At 42.4% G+C, this 22448-nt stretch overlaps 2 protein-coding genes across 2 annotated transcripts in view; one reads left to right on the forward strand and one right to left on the reverse strand.

Annotated features, from left to right (window-relative positions):
* The window catches only part of LOC141769476 (uncharacterized), a 32870-nt gene that overhangs the window by 5633 nt on the left and 4789 nt on the right, over window positions 1-22448 (forward strand). Inside the window, exon 2 of the transcript XR_012594300.1 lies at window positions 15315-15392. The gene's annotated coding sequence lies outside the window, so the exon portion shown is untranslated. The remainder of the gene's footprint in view (window positions 1-15314; window positions 15393-22448) is intronic.
* aplnra (apelin receptor a) lies at window positions 7349-10325 on the reverse strand. Its single transcript, XM_074638565.1, has one exon. It carries the CDS (start codon window positions 9309-9311, stop codon window positions 8229-8231), a length of 1083 nt encoding a protein of 360 aa, XP_074494666.1. The 5' UTR covers window positions 9312-10325; the 3' UTR covers window positions 7349-8228.

A 22448-nucleotide genomic window follows, 5' to 3' on the forward strand; every position in this document is an offset into this window, starting at 1 on the left:
CCTCTTATATATTTTCTCAGCTGACTACAATCCTCTCAGCCACCCAATCAGGTCTAGTCAGTGTTGTAACGGGTGGAGTGGACATGACCCTGAACAGCAGTGAATAACAATGACAGGGAGGCGACGTTGGGGGAGATCCATTTGAAAGCCCAGATTTCCTAATCACCTCTCGAAACGTGCCAAAAGATAACGACATTACCATGAAAACACTGATGTCATGTAAATGCTGTATTTTTCTAGGCCGTTGTTCCCAAGGTCTGAACAATTACAGCGAGAGGCCACTTCCAGGTCACACCAGGCAGATTAACTGAGACAAGCTGATTTCAATAGTGATTCCTGAGCAGACGTGGTAGCAATTTACAGCCGTCATAATGAGCGAGAAGTCAAGGAGGGAGACTGTAGTGTTGGTGTGTATTGGATACTCAAGTGGCCACTTTGGTGAGGCATGATTAGACGTGTAATGTAATGCCTCTGATATTTCTGGGACCTTATTGATAAGATTTGTAGTGATTTGGCTCTGTTTCCAAATGCTGTGGCATGCCATTGATCAATATCAGCACAACAAAAAGGGGATGGGATATGAGTAGAAATGTTGCTGTGAATAGGGCTGTCGCGGTGGAGGAATTACCCCTCCGGTGATAGTGATTGGCTAAACTGCACGATATGCAATATTATTTCAACTGCAAATGCAAATGCAATTAAAAACGAATTAAATACTTGTTTATTGTTAAATGCAGGACATAGAAGGACAATGAGGCGCAGCGTTTTTTCAGTTGAGGCACTTTGGTTGCGTCTGGTTGCTATGATATGGGATATCAAAATAACGGCACTAGGTAGAGAACTTGCTCTGGATGAAGGGAAGGCTGATGCACGTAGAGAGAGAGGACGGACCCGCTGGTCTATGTGGGTTCATTCCTCCTCCATTGTTTTTGTTGATCAGCACTTGTAGTCTACATGTAGGATGTTACGGTTGGTCATTTTGGAGTTTTACCCTAAAGTTGAACATCTTTCAACTCTCAGCGACCAGAAAAAAAAACACCATATGTGCAGCACTCTGGGCAGAATAGACGCTCAGCACATTTGTCACGCTGCTGCTGTTTGTAGCAAAGCGTAAAAATGAGGCACTCCCATTGCAAAGAATTCAAAAAGGTAAACTTTGCCTGGCATCCCCTGCAATTGGCTTGTCAATATCGCGGTATTGCAATATTGCGGTTATTGCGACAGCCCTAGCTGTGAATGCAGTAAAAATTAGCTTTTACTTGTTTGTATTTACATCCAGATGTTCAAATGTCAAAAAGATGGCAAGACAGGCTCTATGGAAAGGTGGAAAAACAAAAAGTACAAGTATTGGTGTATTATTTTGTTTTACTCCCCTTAATTTCTACACATATACATATATATATAAATATAAATATAAATATAAATATAAATATAAATATATACAGAAGGAAACTGATACTTTCCAGGTTTCTGCGTCAGATTGGCCTGACATGTTTTGGTGGATCAGACGCTCTGCTGTCTAGACTGGTCCTGGATTCATAGTCCAGACCACCACCGTCTCAGACGCTTTGTGTTATTAACAGTACAGTGTGAGCCTTAATCCTCTGGACAGTTACTCATCACAAAGCTGTCAATCTGGAGCTTAAAAGACGGTTCCTCATACAAAATCCTACCTGTTCACTTATGTTTCATTTTCTACTGAGGAGAACTGGATTTGTGGGGGGAATTGGCATTTAAACAGTATCAGATGGATGTTACTTGTTAAATACCTATTTTTAACAAACCCAAAAGGGTGAGCAAACACTATCCTGCAAGTAATGAGGTGGTTAAAATGGGAATGGCTTCATCCTCTGTTACATACTACTACTGGAGCCACATACACACATGGACAGGCTTGAGAACATATATAGTTTTACAAGTAAAACAAAAAAACTTTAGAGCCAAAGAAAAGTATTTTTTCTAACATTAAATATTCAATTCTTAAAGTTATAATTTCAAGGAAAGAACATTCTTTGTATATTAATTAAGAGTTTAACAATCAAGCATTCAGATGATCAGCTAATTGAGGAGTGCCTGGGTGTGGTGATCCTGCCCAGTTACACAGCAGTTTGTGAAATAGTCATTTAATTTAACGTATTGATTCATGTGCATAGACACGAATTTCCTTCTTTTTTTTTCGTGATGGTCAACATGAAATCAATTCTTATGTAATCCACGTAATTGTAAACCGGTAAGTATAAAGAGTGGCGAACACCACATGGGGAGGAGGTTGAGATGGATGGGTGGGTCAAAAAATCACAGGACATTTGCCCAGGAGACCGGTGTTCGTGTCTCGTGTGAAACCAGAAGTCAAACTTGATTTATTTGTAATGTAACTTCCGTAATTAAGTTACAGCACTTCCGGTGTTATTTTAACCCCAAACCGCGATCTTTTCCAAAACCTAACTAAGTAGCTTTATTTTGAAAAAACTGGAGCTGAAATTGACATGTGCGTCACGTGTTGCTGGACATTCGTAGCAAATTTCATGGCTATTTCACGAACTGCCGTGAGACTGTGCTGTTTGATCAGAACTGAAATTATATTTTGATTCAAATGCTGCCAAACTCTGATTGGTGCATGGACATACTGTATGTGACATCACCTTTTTCCAATTGAGCCCCGCCCACTTCAAACCAGTGAGAGAAGCGTAGAGGAAAAAAAACAAAACATAAATAACATGAAAATCCTCTCAAGAGAAATAACCAAAACTGGTCAAACGTTGGCAGAAAATTTTGTCTTCATGACCGACTCTCATCACAAAAAGCTGATTGAGAAAATGTATTTGCAGGGCCTTTAAACAAATAACAGATACTTCCTGAAAAGGGGAGAGGATCAAAACAAGAACACACACCACACTTACCCAACCACCCACTCACACACACACGCACACACGCACACACACACGCACACGCACACACACACACACACACACACACACACACACACACACACACACACATAGGAACAAATGTAGCCCACACTTCAACACCCTTACCCCCCTCCACCTTCGAGTCTCTTTACTGGTTTTTGGGCTCCAGTAGACCCCTTTGTGCTCCAGATTCACAGGTAAAGAACAGGCAGGCACGGAGAGGGACACCCAAAGGTCCTTTTGATCTTTCAGACAAAGGTTTTGGGTGGATAATAAGTGATGCTCTTAGCCCCTTCCCCCCTCCCAGCTCCCACCTCCCCCTCCTCACTCTGCTCTGTGTTAAACCAACTAATGGATGGATTGTATGGAGAGATACTTTCCCTAACTGCATCTTTTGTGATACGTTTCCCCGAGCTAATGCTGTTTGCATTGGGGGTGATTATAGGAATGAGGAGCTGATCGTGTGTCTGTGTGTGTGTGTGTGTGTGTGTGTGTGTGTTATGGTCTGACAACAGGTGGACGATTGCTACATAGAAAGTAGGGTTAGCGTTGACAGGCCATGGAATGTGTCAGATCTCTGTTTACGTGTGCGTATGAACACACACACACACACACTGCAGAGTGCATTTGTTGCTGCTTGGGTGGGATGTGAACAGCAGGGAGATCTGAGGAGAGGCGAGCATTTGTGTTTTGGTTCAGATGTCCCATTTGGGTGTGGCAGCTCACACTGACGACAACACTCAGAGCGGGCACCTGTGTCTGCTGCTTTAAAGGGGACCTATCATGCTCATTTTCAGGTTTATGTTTGTATTTTGGGTTTCTACTAGAACATATTTACATGCTTTAATGTTCAAAAACACATTATTTTTCTCATACTGTCTGTTTGAATATTCCTACATTCACGTTCTGTCTGAAACGCTCCGTTTTAGAGCATTTCAACGGAATGGAAAAGAAATTGGGTTGCTAGGAAACAGCTTATGTCCATATTTACATCCTGTCAGCTGATTAAATTCACATACACTGCAACAGGAAATAAACTGGGACACATTTAGAATGTTTACATTTAGAACTGAAATAACCTAAATATTGTATATTTGTGACATCACAAATGGACAGAAATCCTAACGGCTTGTTTCAAATGCACAGTTTCTGAATACAGGCTGTGTGTATTTCTCCATGGATTGAGTGTTTTGATACTTTCACAGTATTTATATATCACTTAAACCTGTTTTATAATATAAGAGACATGAAAATCTCACTTTTTACAATATGGGACCTTTAATGTGTTTCACTTATTAGACCTGGAGATGCCGAGTGATGGTGCCAGTTTCATAAACTTAGTTTAATACTAGTCTTGGCCTTAGACTGGTCTTAGATTGTCAGGTTAGACTAAATATTAAGACGGACTTAATTTCAGGTTGGACCGTTAGCCACCTCTCCTCCTGGCTAAGCCTGAGGTGAGAGCTTTGTTGATATGACAACAATCTGTTAGAAAGTCAGTTAGCATACTATTTGAACTGTTTATCCATTACTTTCAGCTAACGTTAACTATTTGAACTGTTTATCCATTACTTTCAGCTAACGTTAACTATTTCAACTGTTTATACATTACTTTTAGTTAACGTTAACTATTTCAACTGTTTATCCATTACTTTTAGTTAACGTTAACTATTTCAACTGTTTATCCATTACTTTCGGCTAACGTTAACTATTTCAACTGTTTATCCATTACTTTCAGCTAACGTTAACTATTTCAACTGTTTATCCATTACTTTTAGTTAACGTTAACTATTTCAACTGTTTATCCATTACTTTCAGCTGACGTTAACTATTAGTTAACTATTTCAAAGTGTTTATCCATTACTTTCAGCTGACGTTAACTATTAGTTAACTATTTCAACTTTTTATCCATTACTTTCAGCTAACGTTAACTATTAGCTAACTATTTCAGCTGTTTATGCATTACTTTTAGCTAACGTTAACTATTAGTTAACTATTTCATCTTTTTATCCGTTACTTCCAGCTAACGTTAACTATTTCAACTGTTTATCCATTACTTCCAGCTAACGTTAACTATTTCAACTTTTTATCCATTACTTTCAGCTAACGTTAACTATTTCAACTTTTTATCCATTACTTTCAGCTAACGTTAACTTTTAGCTAACTATTTCAGCTGTTTATGCATTACTTTTAGCTAACGTTAACTATTTGAACTGCTTATCCATTACTTTTAGTTAACCTTTAGCTAACTATTGCGACTGTTCATCCATTATGCTACTTTTAGATAACTTTTAGCTGTCTATGGCAAACCTGACTTAAAGTTATATTTAATACAAAGACCAGGTCCTTTTTTTATTCACCTGGCCCCGGTTCTTTCAGATTTACGTGTTCAATGGCAACAAATAGCTTTCAGGACTGAGAGCCACACAGAGGGGTAGGGAAGTCAGAAAGTATTGAGAGACAGACGCTGGTTGTTTTTTTGTCTTTTCGTGGTTTTAACTGTGGACAATAACAAAAAGATCAAATTCTCATTTGATCTTTATATATGTCAGGAAGTCCATAAAATAAAAGACAGTAAAAGAAACCCATAACTTAAAAAATCAAATTAGTTTATTTTCATTTTAGAAGAATTCAATTGTGAATGCGCCTCATTTATGTGATGAACTTACCTGTACAATGTATGTAGTAATTTTTGTAGTAGAGGTAGCAGCTGTTGGTCAGTATCAGTACATTAATGTGTTCATGTTCATGCCTTACTGTCCTAATGAGGAGAAAATAACATTTTAAGGGGGCTGGTGGGTTAACATGGTTGAACTCCCTCTAAGAATACTTTGGGAGCACTGTAAAGCCCACACACCCAAACATCCCATATACGCAAACAGGTCACACAGGCCACACACGAGCACGGACAACATTTATGTGCATTCAGAGGAACGCAACTGTTGTTTTTGTGTTGGCAGTGTCCCCGTGCACCCCCGGTGCTTTGCTCAGCTGGTATTCTGGGTGAGTTATCCCAAAGTGGACTTGCTGGCTAACAGCATCAGACAAGCTGTCAGCCCAGCTCATCTCAATAACAACAACAAGTCTGGCCAGTCCGGCATGCATGATTGACTCCACCCTGATTCCACTGTCTTGATTGCCAAACTGATATGTGTAAAGATGAACCAGATTGAAGGCTGCATGGCTCTTATAATGATGCTGTAAAAGCCTGTTGTAAATCCTTCCCAAATGGCATCTGACTCCAACTATATGAAGAAGAATAACTATGTGTTTTAGCAATCCTGTTCCTGTCTGCATGTGATGAACACACCGAGGCCCTCACATCCATCATGCGATTTGCCTCGAGCACCGCTGCTGTCAAACCTGCTGCATTTTGCCAGGATGGACAATAAGGAACATATGATCTCTCACACACAAAAGTCGAGATGAATCATGCAGCTTCACATTCTCGTCGTTTCACACATGTTGTTACTTTAAAGTGGGATGCGAGACGAACTCACATAGCTGGGATTTTTTCCTCTACCTTCCTCACCTCGTTCACTATTTTTCCTCTCCACTCAGTGTGTTGGAGCATCTGCAGTCAGATGCCTTCCTCCCATCACCCCCCATCACCCCACTCAGCCCCCCCCCCCCCCCCCCCCCCCCCCCCGCACCAACTGCTCTAACTGCAATCACTTGTCAGCAGGGACAAATATTGACTTGTTCGGTGGCCCCGTCTTCTGCCAGGATTAGAGCCCCACTTCCCCCCCGCCGCCGCCATCTCTAAACGGTGATTATGTCCAACAGAGCTCATTACTGTCAAATCAAAGGATCCCTCAGAAGAGTCACTCATTGGTAATGACCCTATTATTCAGTGAACATGCGGGGTTCGGTTGGCTTTACCTCCTGCGGATAGAGAGTCTTTTTGTGACATTGTTTTACATGAACTGCAAGTACTTTAAAATTTACTTTAACTTGAACTAAAAACACAAAATACTCGGATAGGGCCCCCATCTGCTGGTTATAAACAAACACTTTTAAATAATTTTGTGACCCACAAGACTGTGTCATCAAATAGTTAAAGCACCATATCTGATAGAAGTCACAATTGAGTGAGTATCGAATACACACTCAGGATGACGGCCGCTTTGCATAATCCGGTTACAGTCTGGATGCTGGCTGTGAATCAATAGAGATTAGAGATCTATTAGTCTGAAGGTGTAAACCAAATGCAAAGCATTCATAACAAAGCTTTAACCCTCTGGAGTTACTTAACACTGAAATAACAGGATGCTGTAATGAAACTGATGTGAAACTAAAGGAGTTTCAAAAGAGACCCCGCTTTTGCGCAAATATTTATATTTAGTATTAGAACTTTCTCCTCTCCCACCTTTAAGATGACATTTTCAAACAAAAGTATAACTTTTTCACACACACACAATGAATCTAAGAGATCAAAGTTCATAGAACACATCTTTAATACAGTAGTTAGTTACAGTGATGTCGAAAAATAAAACATATACATCAAACTGGAACATTTATTTGCAGAGTTCCTTTGTCCCCTTTTAGTGCTGCGACCACACTGCGAAACCCCTCCATCTCCATCTCCACCTCCACCTCCACCTCCACCCCACCCCGCTCCTGTTGCCCAACATTTGTCAACTGCCATCTGCCTGTCTGCCCCCCGTCTCCTCTCAACAAACTATATAATTAAGCCGCAACACCTTTGCTCCTCTTACACCCCTCCTCCCTCCCTCCCTCCTGCAGACTTCTACCTTCACAAACAACAGGCTTTTAAGAGGACACACCGCTCTGTTTGATTTCCCTGCTCACACATCTTTTTAACAAGTGCTTCTAAAACAAAACAGCAATAGATCTGAACAAGAAAAACAAAATGCTATGGTATGAAAATACTGTACAGCTTTATGTTTCATCCAGTGTAAACAGAGTTCTGCGTAAATTGAATTCATCATCAACATCAGTGTGTGTTTCTAAAATCATAAATCTGCCCTCTTTTCGTGATAGAAATGAGAATTTTTGCAGAGCAGGACAAAACAAAAAATAGAATATTTTTTCTCTGAGAATTTGAGGAACAAAGCAGCTAAAGGAGCTCAGCCAGCTGGCTCCGGCTTCAGGTCCACACGACATGCAGAGCATCCACATCTCTCACTGTAGAGTAGGAGGAACATATTATGGATTTCATGACGGTGAGCAGTGAAAGTTCATCATCTCAGTTTACCAGCTTTGAATAACGGACACGTAAAGTTTTATTTTTACAAGTGTTCCAGTGGTTGGAGCTGGGACCGACCCGCAGCCCCGCTCCACCTCTCCTTCTACCCTCTACACCTTGGTGGCCAGAGACTGAATCTCTGACTTCTGAGTCTGGGCGCTGAGCGTAGAGGACATGGAGCTCATCTGGCCATGCATGGCCTTCTTCAGGTTGAGCAGGCACAGGCACTGGGAGCGAAAGCGCAGGTCAAAGAAGGCATACAAGAACGGGTTGAGGCAGCTGTTGACGTAGGCCAGGCAGGTGGCGTAGGGGTGAGCCAGCAGCAGGAAGCGCAGGAAGCCGCAGGAGTTCGGAGCAAGGTTCAGGTAGGAGAGGGCGTCCATGCTCTTCAGGACGTGGAAGGGAGTCCAGCAGATGGCGAAAACCACCACCAGCGTGGTGATGATCTTCAGCAGCCGCTTCTTCTTCTGGTCCTCCTTGCGCAGGTTGTTGAAGTGGCGCGTTACGGTGCAGCCGATGAAGCAGTAGAAGATGGTCATGGCCAAGAAAGGTAGGAGGAACCCCAAGGCTGAGGAGGACAGGCTGAGCCCGGCGATCCAGAGGTACTCGTGCCTCTGGTTCAAGGTCACCAGGCTGAAGTCCATGGCGCATGTGGTCCGGTTGCTTTGGTCGCTCACAGTGGTGCGGAAGAGCAGCGTGGGCACCGCCAGCAGGCCAGACACGAACCAAATAGCACCCAAGGACGCCAGCATGGTGCTCCGAGAGCGCAGTCTGCTGCTGGACAGAGAGTGCACGATGGCCAGGTAGCGGTCAAAGCTCAGGCAGGTGAGGCAGAAGACGCTGGCGTACATGTTGACCAGAACAACGTAGCTGCTGATCTTACACAGAGCCACGCCGAAGGGCCAGTGGTAGCCCAGCGCCGTGTACACCGCCCAGAGAGGCAGGGTTATCACAAAGGTCAGGTCGGCAATGGCCAGGTTGCCTATGTAGACATCTGCAGCCCGACGCTTGGATTTGGATCTCCAGACGGTGAAGATGACCACGCCGTTACCTGACAGGCCCAGGATGAAGATGAGCATGTAGAGGACCGGGATGAGGGAGTAAGATGGCTCCCACTCTGAGAAGTCACAGGCAGTCTCATTGTCATCATAATAGTCATAGTTATCAACATATTCCCCAGTGGCGGTCTCCATGCTGCAGTGGGGAGAAAAATCCTTTGTTTTCAGAATCAAAAAGATAGAGTCCTGTACAGATCCAAGGCAAAATGAGAGAATCACAGGAGCTGTAGGTTGAGCTGAGTTGGAGGAGAGGGCAGATTGTGTGAGAGAGTGAGTGACTGTTGGCGCTGTCTGCCTTTTTAAACTCGGCCCTCCACACCCCTGTTCCCTCCCAGGACGACCCCCTCCTCCTCCTCCTCCTCCTCCTCCTCCAGTAAAACATCTCTCAGCCCTCCCCCCTACTCTTCCTCAGCTCTCTCACCTCTTCTGGAGGGGCCCATCCCTCCAGGGATATGACATCCCACCCGATATGACAGGTCATACCATCATTACGAATGATTTTATACTGTGCAAAATGAATAACCAATCTTTTAGGAATTAGCAGGCCAAATATACAATAACCGATTAAATGCAATAACATCCCAAAATAAAGACTTTGTCACCGCCAAAATAAGTTGCATCTGGCAAATAAAAACAACTTTTATTTGACACATTTTGTGAGCTGATTGAATATTTTGTCAAACAGTAAACTCAGTAAAGTTTTGCATAATGCAAAATGATTGGAACTTTTCCAAATCTTTTTGTAGTGGAGTGTTTTATTGTGGGACTTATAATATATATAATATATAAAATATAATTCTCTAGACTCTATTGAGTCAATAAAGTTTTTTTTCTTACAACTTAAATTGTTTTTTTGTACTGAAAAGACAATATTTTTTTATTTACACCATTTTAATTGGCGATCGTGAGCAAGTTCTTATTATAATAATAATAATTACTATCATATCACTAATAGCCTATAATGATGATGTCATCCAACAGTTGATTTAATCAGTTTTTGTCTGTTACTGAAGAGAATAAAAGGCATTAAGTGAACAAAGAGGACCTGTTGGTCAGGTTGCACCACCCTGCTTCACTTTTCTCCTTATCTTTCTTATCTTTTAATCATGAAAACGGACTTTTTTCGGCGTCGCACTAGTTTACCAGCGATTTTGTTAAAAAAACAAAAAAGGTGGATTTTGCGCACATAGTGTGGAACAAGTCTGGACATTTAACCTCACCTCGTTTGCATCACAATCACAATTAAACGCCTGTTAAATGCAAAAATGCGCCACAGTTCGTCTCTTTTTTTTATGTCGCACAATTAATAATAAAAGAAAAGTTTACTGTCAAATTAAAAAAAGAAATATGAGCAGTTTGATGATGAGTTGCCTTGAAGGTATAATTAGATCGACAGTGAATCTCCAACCTGTGTGAAGATTAGATTAAACGTCAGCAGGCAGCTGGAGGGATGTGATGTGTGAATTCAATTCTCAAGTCTGGAGGTTTATTTGCATGAGAAAAGGACGAGCAAACGCACCGGTTTGAAACAAAAACAAAAGGAAACCTCACATTGAGCTAACAATGTCTATTTCTAAATCCTTTTCATTGAGCCTGCTGCTTCATACATGTTCATTTGGCTGCTGATTGCATCATGTAAGGAGTTTAATGCAGTGTAATTTACAAGGCAAGGAATGAGAGAATTATATTTTATATATTATATATTACATATATTATAAATCCCACAATAACACACTCCACTACAAAAAATTAGGAAAAGTTCCAATGATTTTGCATTATGCAAAACATTACTGAGCACAACCTGCAAAAACAAGAGTTTGAAAGACTATTCAATCAGCTCGCAAGATATGTTATTTGCAGACCTGCGGTGAGACTCCAAGCCAGCTCAAATGATTTACCTTCAGTGAAACAAAGAGTGGACAAGTCTGAGCAGTGCTGAACATTATTTACAGCAGGTTTAGTTTGGATAATCTGTCAGAAATAGGCCTCCTAGTGGTGATAAAAGAGAGCTACTGCATGATTCCTTATTACACTGTAAATACACCGGCTTTGGGAAATGTCTTTGGTGAAAGGAAGGACTCTCTGGATCACAGTTTATCAGCCTGACTGGTTATTGTGCTGTATATGGAGCAAGTTGAAGGGAGTCTAACAGTCTTCATCCTTCTTTCAAAAAAGAGGAGACGTTGATGCCCAGTTTCTTTTCTGTATAGAGACACAACTGCAAAAATTAAAAACAAATTCAAAGTTCAAATAAAAAAGTGCTGATCCTCCTCAAATCAGTTATTCTAAAAGAAAAATGATTATTCTTCTCGTGCTTGATCTTTGATCTTAGAAAACCACACACAAGCACTCACACAAATTCACAAACTCACTCACACACACCAGGTGGGTCCCACCTCTACCTCATTCCCCAGGGAGAGGATTGGCCGCCTGCTGCTCGCAGGCCCGGTATCCCTTAGACAAATAAATTAGAAAATTTAAAAAATAAAGGGCGAGTAGATAAGAAACAGATGGTCAGATTAGAACCATCGTCTTGGATATCTTCAGAGAACCTCCTCACTTGTTAATCGGAGCCTTTTATAGGTGCCGAGATAAAGTCCTGCTGCTGATCCTGAGCTCGGTTTCTACGGGGGGGTTGGGAGGATGATCGTCAGCTGGGAGTGAGGACTTCTTCTTCTTCTTACTTTCAAAAGAAAATACAAGTGAAATATATTCAATGTCAGTTTTGACCAGAAGTTGTGGCACGCTTTTATTTTGGGTCATATTTCCTTTCCACCCCATATCACCATAGTTACCTTGCCACCTATAGCTGCGCTGTGTCACCTGGACCACACGTGTATGTGTGTGTCTTTGCCACAGCTGTGGCTGCTTTTGATCCGCTGCTGTGATCTGACTGCTTCTGTCTCACTCTGACCCGTAGCTTCATTTTCAGTTCATGGATGCTTATGCTGCCCTTCTGTGGAAAGTTGCAGCTATCATATGATTTGTATAGCAGCTGATATATTTTAAAGAGAGGGAGGTGTGTGATATTCATCTTTACAGAGTTCACTGGAGTCAATGACAGGCGACTTGAGGGGGTATGGGGCATTTGCAATGGCCGCATGTCAGCTCCAGTCTGCTCAGAGGTGGAGATAAGTGATTGAAGGTGTAATCTGTGACCTGAGGTTTGTTTGAAGTGTAAAAATTGATGGCAGCACACAGATCCCCCTCTCCCTTTCCCTGATTTGTGACCGATACAGCAGACCTCTAGGCCCCACAAATCACGCTGAGGCACCCGGGGATCGGGTCAACAGGGTGTCTGGGGTCACAGAGTGGTGTCATTGGAGAGACAATGTTAGCCCCGAAGCACACGCCGTCCCTGCTGAAAACACTTTATGTGGAATAACAATAACTCATACTGGACTGCTGATTTGTGTTTCCATCCAATCTCGACCGTGAGTCACAGCCGCCGCGGACCTTTCACGTCAGCCTGCTAAGTGCCGACTCTGCTGTGTCAGACGACGTCGCACCCCCGTGCTGCGGAGCCAGTGCCACCCCCTCAGATGTGTGAGGGCACTGCTCCTGCTGAGGGTTTTTTGCTGATTGGCAGAGCATCTTGTCAAACTGCAGGTTATCTGAGGATCACTGGCTGTTGGGTGTCTTTCTGCTACTCCTGCATGACATTTTGCTTCTGCATGTCTGCATTTTCAGTGCAATAACAAATTAAACATCACAAGAAAGCACGAGTATCAAACACATTCTCATAGTGTGAAATGGAAAGTTCTGTAAATAACTTGCAGAGGGTATTGTACTGTGTTGTATGTGCCTAATTAAACCCTTAAAGCTCAGCCGTATCACAAACAGCTATCTTTCCCCCACATCTGCCTACTCCTGACCTCAGCACTGAGCGGAACAGAGATCTCCACCCAATCATAAGAAATGTTTGTGCTGATAAGGCTGCTCTATTGTTTCATTTTTGTCGCGTAGCACTTTTCTCTTAATGAGCAATGCACCTGTAGTTAGAGTGATTTTTAAAATGTCATCATGTATCCCACAGTAGGTTGAAATAACGGATGCTAATTATTTTTTTTTGTTTTTTCTGGAGAAAAAAATTCTATATTTCTATTTCTATAATATCTCAAAATAATATAACAGTACAGAATTGGTACAATCATGTTCACCTTTAATAACTAAAAGTAAGAAGTTGTAATACTCCATTAATATGTTACAGGAGTATGACGTCATATGACGTTGGCACAGGTTACCATGGTTAACCGTCTCCAACCGGCAAGGAGGCTCTCAGGAAGTGAAAACGCAAATTACAGTTCAGTACGTACAAAAAGATACAAACTACTGTTTATTCACACAAAAGTATGTTGAACGATTGTACACATATTGGGTATGTAGTGCATGGTATGCCATTCTGGATAAAGCCACAGAATTGTCAGCAGTTGATTTGCACCATGTTTTGAAAAGGAAGAAGAATGTGTGGAGTAAAAAAGATGTTATCTTTGATTCTGCTGCATCGATTTTGATGCATGTTTGTCCATCGGTGAGTCCAATAATGCAAAATCAGTGGAGTACTTTAATGCACATGAAGAAGTAAATCCATCCAGATTTCAACATTTATTCTGTGTCAGCGAACTGAACATGTGCGTGCATCGAAGCAAAGTTTTCCTTGGATGGCTCAAATGGAGCGGAGGCTTTATCTGCAGCAGAAGTCGTGCTGTCTGTGTCTGGGAGACAGTTGGGTCTGACATCCATATCAAAACCCAAACATGGCCCGGCCAGAGCCAATCTACAGCCGTGTTTGCAAGCTGATTACTGTTGTTGCCACGAGACACAAAATCCTGGCTGTTTATTTTATGACTTATCTACCTTCCTTATTGCACGTCTGCCAAGAATGAAAAAAAATAAAAGGACAGGATTATCATCCATTTGAGCCTCTTCGTTTAAAAGTGCACTTTTTTTACCCTTTGTCCTCCCGATGAGAATGTTTTTAACACTTCACGAATGCAACAGATTAAAGCATGTAATCGTGATGTCAAATGTGAGCCAACAACAACTGATTGACCCGAATCGAGGCAGCTGTCCAGCGGCACTCTCTGCTCGTCCATCCTTGTTGTCTTCTCCAGTAGCTAGGTCAGGAACAAGGGGGTCACAAGGTGTTTCCCCTCTCCCTTCTCAGGACCCTGGACCACCCCCGGACCCATCCTCTCTCTCCCCTCTATACTGTGTTTCAATGGACAAAACAGCAAGCACCACAGGATGTGCTATAATAGGACGGTTTGTCCGCTCCAACTGAGATGCTTCTGTCAGACTTTTGTTTTATAGCTGCTTAAGGAAAGCTATTTATTTAAGAGATGGCGTGATTGAATGATAATATAGATATTCTTGTCTTGCCACTTGATCTTGTTTTTGTCGGACAAGTTATTTTTTGAAGTGTGCAGGTGAACACACTCAAGATTTATGTTTCACCTGCACTCACGGGGAAAATCAGGAAGGATATCCTGTAGAAACCGTAGGAAACAATAACAGGAGAAAATAAAGAAGAGGGAGATGAGTCTAATGAAAGAGAGGATGTGAGGGGAGAAATAAAGGGACAGAGGACGGGGCTGATGAGAGGGTAGTGGCGGGCAGGCCGGCCAGTTCTCTCTGCGTAGCCGAGTTAATGACAGGGATTAAGGAGCCGGGGGGACTGCTGGGATCTCCAGGCTCCGCCAGACTCCAGCCCGGCCCTCCCCATCATCCCAGGAGATCTGCGGGAATCTGACTCCATTTGGTCTAAAATCCCCTGACAAAACAAAGACCCTGTGGCTCAATTAGGGGGGAAATAAGCCTCTCCTTCCACATTCACATTTTACTGGAGTGTTAATTTTCAAAATCAGTTATCTGGCCTGCTTGCTTTTAAGATAACCTGGCTGTTTCTTTAAAATGTAATGCTTATTCTTAATTGTTCAACAAGGAGATTAATTCTGACAGGAAATGTCTGGATCTCTTCATCAATAAGCAAGAGACACAGAAACCTAAATCCTGTCCCTGTTATGAGAAGTCAAAGTGAAAACCCAAACAGCAGCCCATGTAAAAACCAGGTGCAGACTTTTCATTCTCGCAACGTCTGAGCTGAACTTTTGTCTGTTATCCGATCATTTCCTTCAGGGCGGGAATGAAAAGAGCTGTCGCAGACCTGACTGGCACTGAGAAAGACCAGGACGGAGACCAGGACAAAGATGCTTAGTGGACAAAACCATAAACTCAAATCTCAGACAACCAGTAGGCTTTAATTGTTAACTTTTTACCACCAAATTACTTGTAAAGGCCTAGAAATGTGCTCTATGCAGCATGGCACAAAAAGCACAAACAGGCAGTTAAATGGTAAATGCTGAAAGTCCAACCCAACACTGGAGCCTTTTAGAAAAACTGCTAAAATAAGACGCAAGTTGTGTCCCACAGTATGAGCATGTCAGGGATATCTAGACTATTTACATCTCAGAAGATTTACAGCCAAAATGACGTCCACTGCTGCCATTTCATCACAGACAAGCACTGTGTTACATTTTTGTTCTTATTTCAGGACCATGTTTTTTCAAGAGTTTTAAAAAAAGCCCTTTCAAATGTGAGCAGCTGTGTTTATTTACAAAATATGGATTGGTTTAAATATCCTTTAACGGGATATTTAGCAGGTTCAGTGGTCATCACAGGTACAAAACAATAAAGTGTATGCTCTACTGTTACACTTTTATGATAGCCGTTAACCCTTCCATCAAATTTAAGGAGCGGTCCTCAGCATTCTTGCCACTGGTGAAACGGCAAAAGCATCTGAAGAGTGGCGACAGTGTGGCGGAGGCAGCGCTGTTCTCCCCATCTGTCAGCTGTTTGACAGACAGCAACAAACTGTAAATCAGTCACCTTTAAGTCGAGGCCGGCCCTCTCCCTGCTCAGAGCAAACAAACCATAGGGTGTGTGTGTATGTGTGTATTCGCCTTGACAGTGCATCGTCCGCTTCCTTTAACCTTGCCATGTGGTGCTGACGCTATCAGCTGGGTCAAGTGGAGCCAAATTTTAGGAAAATCTTTAGAAGAAATAAAATGCACCCTTAAGTTAAATTTGAAACACTTTCTGGGGTTTTGCCACTATAATTGTACTTGTATGAAATATATACTGCCATTTATTAGTAAGTTTGGTGACTTTAAACAGCCAAACTTTGCTTTAAAGATGCTAAATTTGATATCCAGACTATTAATATAGCATCAAACAACTATTTTCTATGTAAAGATATAGAGGAGCCATGTCTACCTGAGCAGAGAATGAAGTCTCTCTCCCTCTATGTGTGTTGTAAAAAGCTTCTCCGTGCCTTTTAGTGCATGTTCGTGCATGTGAGCGTTGCCCACTGACTAGCTCACGCCTGCCGCTCTGTACTGCTCTCATATGGCAGTTACAGCTGATAACACCGTCCCAACCAACCGTTCCATTGCGGAAAGCACCCAACCGCCGGTTTATCACATTAATACAGAACGCCACCAGCTGTTAATCTTGATGCACCAACTCCTAATAGTTTGCATAACCTTAGTGGATGGAAACCCGCATTAATTAGTATTTTGTTTTGCAGAGTTTCTGGAAATGCTGTTAAAATTTGCATTACATTAGGATGGAAACCTGAATATAAAGGAACTTCAAAGCAACTAAATTAAGAGAATATTGGGAAATGCAGGCAAATTCAATGTGCCATTATCTTGTAATTGCTACTTGTTGCAGTAAAAGTGACATAGTTTGCCAAGTACGTAAATATAAGGCAGGAATATGAGGCAGGACAATCGTGCAACAAACTTTAGGACCTGAAACTGTGTGCTTTTGTCCCACCACTCGACATTGTGCCTTTGCAGGGACTGGTCTATTCTGAGGCTGTCTGGACTCTCAGCTGGTCTGCAACCAGAAGCTCCTTTAATAAAAGCTGACAACTGCTTTAAGGAGTCAAACAATAAAATCAGCTTTAACACTCTGTCGACAACTTTGATGTGCAATCACAAGGCGAGAGGAGGTGAGGGGAGGGGGGGTCAGAGCGGGAGTAAAAACATCCTCCAACTTGCCCTAATTGTTTCAGCATCTGTTTTGCTGTTGTTATCACCCAGACAGGCCGAAAACACTACTGAAAACACACATTCAGAGTTTCCACTCAGTCCATTTCCTTTAATCAAGCTGCCCTCGCGGTGACTGATTGCCGGACCAGACCTTGGCCTCGTCTCGCCTGTCTCTCCATCTCTGCTTACTGTACAACTCAGGTTAAACTCTACAAGGTTGTCCCCTCAATAATACTATTCTATTCCCTTCAGGAGCAGCTGATAATCACATGAACTCATTACAACTGATGATTATTATCATAGAATGGGACTGGGGGGGAGAAAGGTAGGGATTGGGCCAGCAGGGATAGGTTGTATTTGAATAAGAGCGTGCTAATGAAACGAGACCAACAGGCTGTGGAACGTGGCCTTCCCATTATACACGTACTTCAGGTTTCTAAAAGAGGAAGCGGGACACTGTTAAAACACAAAAGCTCCAGATGTGAGGCCCCCTTGAAACACATCTCACTTTCTGCCCTGTGCTGAATGCTGACAAATTGGGCTTTAACGATCCCAAAACAGGCCTAAAGTCAATGTCAAAGCCATGTGTCACTCTTCTGAGCCCTGTGTGGGAAGGCTAAGTGCCTCCAAAAAGAAGCTGGGACTCTAAGAAAATATTTGGAGAAAAGCCCCGCACTATTTCAGCCTCCAAAATGGGTTGATCCGCATACTTGTAACTCAGCACGTGTTGCTGCACTTCATCTCGCTCAAGTATTGAAAGCTTCAAAGCGCGACTGAGGGATTAAATAAGACCTCTTGCGTTATTAATGAATATAGAAGACACTTCTAACCTCGTAAGAAGAAGATCTTTTTCAACTCAAAAACAGGTGACAGCGGCAGGATAAGATGCTATGTCCAATTAATCATTTCTATTCACACTCATCATACAGCATGTGGCCTAATCCCTTTGAGCTACCAAGCTGTTCCTTGACCTGGGTGTCAGGGTGGCCATGATGCCAGCATATGTGTAGGCTGGCAGCACCATCTCTTATGAAGCCAAATGTTTGCACCCCACACTCAACCAGTTACAGTATGATTTAGCTGAAACAAACAGCTGCAGACCTCATCCCTCCCGCCCCTACTGCTTACCACCACAAAAAACCCTAGTCAGCATTTAGTTTAAAGGGTAACGTCGGTATTTTTCAACCTGGAGCTTATTTTTCCATGTTTTTGTGTCTAAGTGACTAATGGGGAGAGTACTGAGGGATAACGCTGTAACCGGCAGCCGCGAAATGAGCTGCAAGGGCAAGTGAGCAGTGTCAATGAAACGTTACGGCCACTAAAAGTGCTTGTTTTCGCCCCTGACAGGCTCAGATTGTTATTATACAGTAAGTATCTGACAACATTATAGAAAGGAACAAGGTAACGCCTGCACACTACTTCATGCCACAATATTTTTATTGGCTACGATCCTGCTTGGATCTTTGTCAGGTCACTTTGACCTGTGGCATGGAGTAGTGTGCAGGCGTTACCTTTTTCTTTACTGACGCTGTTCTCATAGCCTCGCACCTACGTGATGTGTGTATAATTAATCTCCTTCAACATTATGGAAAGGAAACTACAGAGAAATAAAATGTTTTTCTTTACCATTAGCTTTATCTGTTATTGATCCGCTTTGATTGTTATTGTGTCCAAGTAGCTCAAGGAGAAGTCTCGTTGTGAAATCATAAAAATATTCAGCCATGACATTGAACATATTTTAGATAACACTAAACTACGCTTTCTGTACCCAAACACAAGAAACTATGTCCGGCTGGCACTCGTGTTTCCACCATGGATGTATTCCACTATTCCACCGTTGTCTTCCAGCAACACGTCACCTCACCAGATTTCAGAACATAAATTCTCCTTGAGCGAGACTTTTTCCATAATGTCAGACACTTATATTAACAATCAGAGCCTGTCATGGCAAAAACAAGCACTTTTAATGGACGTAAATGAAGCTGCCAGCTTGCCCCAATAACACCGTATTGCAGCCTGTGAGCAGCTGCCGTCTACAGCGCTCTCCCTCAATACTGGACCACTTTCAGTAATTGTTGTCCCTATTAGTCAGTGAGACACAAAAACTTGGGAAAATAGGGTTGAAAAATACAGAAGTTCCCTTTAACATCACTCAAAAGCGACAACCTTCCATATATACAGTACTAATCTATATACAGTATCAAAATATGATATTGCACATGAATCAGTAGTGTATAGTACAGCGTAACGAATAGCTGTGGCTAATGTTGAAATAGGTATGAAATATGATTTGATCTCATGCCTCCCCACAAATCTTTGTCGTTACATGCATGGCTTCCATATGGCCGTAATACTGTTGAACAATCTGGAAGAACCATCTCGAAATATGATCTCTTCTGTCCAACTGTGACAGCCGGGCACGTTCATGAAGCAGTGGAGAAACGCTGTTGAGTTTCAGTTATGTTTGTCTGCAACTGATCACGTATACTGTGCCTGTATACTGTGCCTCGATGTGGTTAACCACGTTAGCAATCCTGAGTCGTCAAAAACTGATATTCTGACGAAGCTGTCCTCTTCCTGCAGCTGTTGGGTTGTGCGGGGTTGAGAGTTAGTATTTGAAGGTCTCATTTAAAGGTGCTATTGATGATATTGATAACATTCAGTTACTTCACAACAGGTCGTTGCCAGGCACTTTCCGTCAATCTCAGCCATATATCCGTCACTTATCCATTTTTTTCATACTAAATGACGACCCAGAGGTACCACGTGATACCCACGTTGTTTTAATTTAGGTAATACGGTGATATCTTCCACAGTGATAAACAAAACATTAATTTTGGACCCACCAACATTTTTTAAATGATTAATTCACAATCCTAATAATTTGTCAACCTTTCTAAAGGCTCTGTGGATGTTTTTTTTTTTTTTACATAAAAATGTGACCTTTAAGGTCTCTTTTTTAATTTACATTATTTTTCAAATGTGCAAATTTATGAGTGCAATACTAGGAATTATTTGGGAAGTGTGCACCATTTTAGCTAAAAGAACAGGAACCCTCCCTCCTTTATTTGTAGCCAAGAGGAACAAAGTGTGTGACAGTCTCCTCCATCCAATAAGCCGCCTCCCACAACTGTACAGTCACACCTTCACATTTCTGATGTCCAAACATCCACATCACAGCAAGTGATTATGAGAGTGTTTACGTTGCACTGCAGACCCCAAGTGAGAAACAGGAAAAACATTCAACGGCGTTACCCATCATACTGCACTGACACTATGCATACGATTGATGCAATGGGTGTAGGGTTCAACGGCTCAGCCCTTTCCTGCCTTTGTTGGCCTTTGTTTAGGGTGGTACGCCTTCATCGACGAGGGCTGTCCTTGCGCGTGACCCTTGCTCTACAGGTTCCTCTCGAAAGATCCCATTTTGTGTTGCATTTGAGTAGAAGTTTGAGGTGTTTCATTTGTAAATGGAGGAGCTTGGGTGTATGTTTTCTCAAGTATCATGGAAACTGAGTGTTTTTTTTTTCAAACAGATGGTTAAGGTGGGTACAACCCTGAGGGCCTTTAGGATTAGGGCTGAGAGGGCAAGCCCAAACCTGCTCTCTTACCTTCACTTCAAGAGCCTGTACAGACCACTGACTTTACAACACATATGCAAAATAGTGTTGAAGGAAATACAAGTGATATCTGATTGAACAATTTGCAAATTTCAGTTATGATGAAAAATGGAAACCTTTTAATCTCGGTTGCACTGAAACCTCTGTGATTAAAGGGCGGGAGATTCTCTGTGCAAGTGTGACTGCATGGGTCCACGCAGAGGGCAGGAGGCTGCTCGACAGCAAGATCAAGGTCAGAGAGTTTGAGAAGGAGGAAGAGAGAGGAGGACACCCAGGCTCTTTTCAGGGATAATCTCTGCTACCACAATACGCAGTGACAGGCTTTCACTGGCCCAAAAGGCAAACAGCGCTCGGCATTCCAACACGGCAGACTGATCGGTCTATTCATACGTTAAGCGAATGGCGACTCATCGCCTTACTCATCCGGACATGCAGGGAATGGGGGGATTTTGGAGGTGGGGGGGGATTTGTCTCACAAGAGAGAAGCCTCACCTGTCAGAGGCAGAAAAGCCCTTTGGGTAGGACACAAAGCGCATAACAAAATCCGACAGGTCAGGTGCTTCCTGCAGACACACATGAACAGGAGGGGCTTAGCAGGGAAGATACACTTACTTAAAGTAACACATGCTACCTGTTCAACCCTCGCTCAGGTTATCATTTTGTAACACTAGCAAGCAAACATGGTATGAATGGAGGCAGAGAACTTCTAAGCACTATTGGAGAACCTCCCCAGGAAGTACGCCGGGCTTTGAAGCAAATTTTCGTAGTGGCCAAACGGTGGTACTACAACTTCCGTGTCCATCACGTCATGCCATTTGGCCGAAAAAGACTTTTCCCCATAGACTTACATTGGAAAAGAGACGTCTGTATCTCAGCGGATAATCTTTTTTTAGGTGAATCAACTTCCCAGTACGAACACTTGAATATCCCTTATTTAAATCATTTGGTCCTTAAAGTTGTAAAATGCACTAATAGCTGAATCCAGAGTTATTTCCCTTCCTCCGTTCATGTGAATGAGCCCCAGACTGAGGCTGGAGCGAGGGCTGGGAGGCGGAGTTAAAGAAACACCACTGCGTCTGCTCTATGGGCCCAATGGATGTGGAAGATAGCCGGATGATCCGGGTACTTTATGCGAAAGATCGCTGGATGATCCAGGTAATTTATCACTCGGCAATCGTGCCATTTTGGCTTTGTGTGCTAATGAGCAACTCTCATAGGAATGAACGGGAGTCGCCTGCAACGCTGTATCCAGTTCTCTTTTTACATCCATGGAGAAACTCCCTTAAACATGCTAAAGCCTCTCAAGGATCCCTATCTTGGCTTTAACATCCTCCCTGCATAATGCATAAGAACCTGCTGCTTGATTTACAATGACATAGATAATGGACCTTTGTTTCCATTAATCTATAAGATTTAAATGATGAGTTAAACATTTTGGGAAATACGCTTATTTGCTTCCAGCCTTTGTGCAAAGCTAAGCTAACCGGCTGCTGGCTGTAGCCTCATATTTAGCATACAGGGCTGGTATCAATCTTCTCATCTCATTCCTGGCAAGAAAGCAAATACTGCATATTTCCCAAAATGTTGAACTATTG

The sequence above is a fragment of the Sebastes fasciatus genome, chromosome 6, assembly GCF_043250625.1.
Source record: "Sebastes fasciatus isolate fSebFas1 chromosome 6, fSebFas1.pri, whole genome shotgun sequence".
In the NCBI taxonomy this organism is placed as follows: domain Eukaryota; kingdom Metazoa; phylum Chordata; class Actinopteri; order Perciformes; family Sebastidae; genus Sebastes; species Sebastes fasciatus.

Coding starts and splice junctions, on each gene's coding strand:
- aplnra (XM_074638565.1), bottom strand. CDS start 9,311: ATGGAGACCGCCACTGGGGAATATGTTGATAACTATGACTATTATGAT.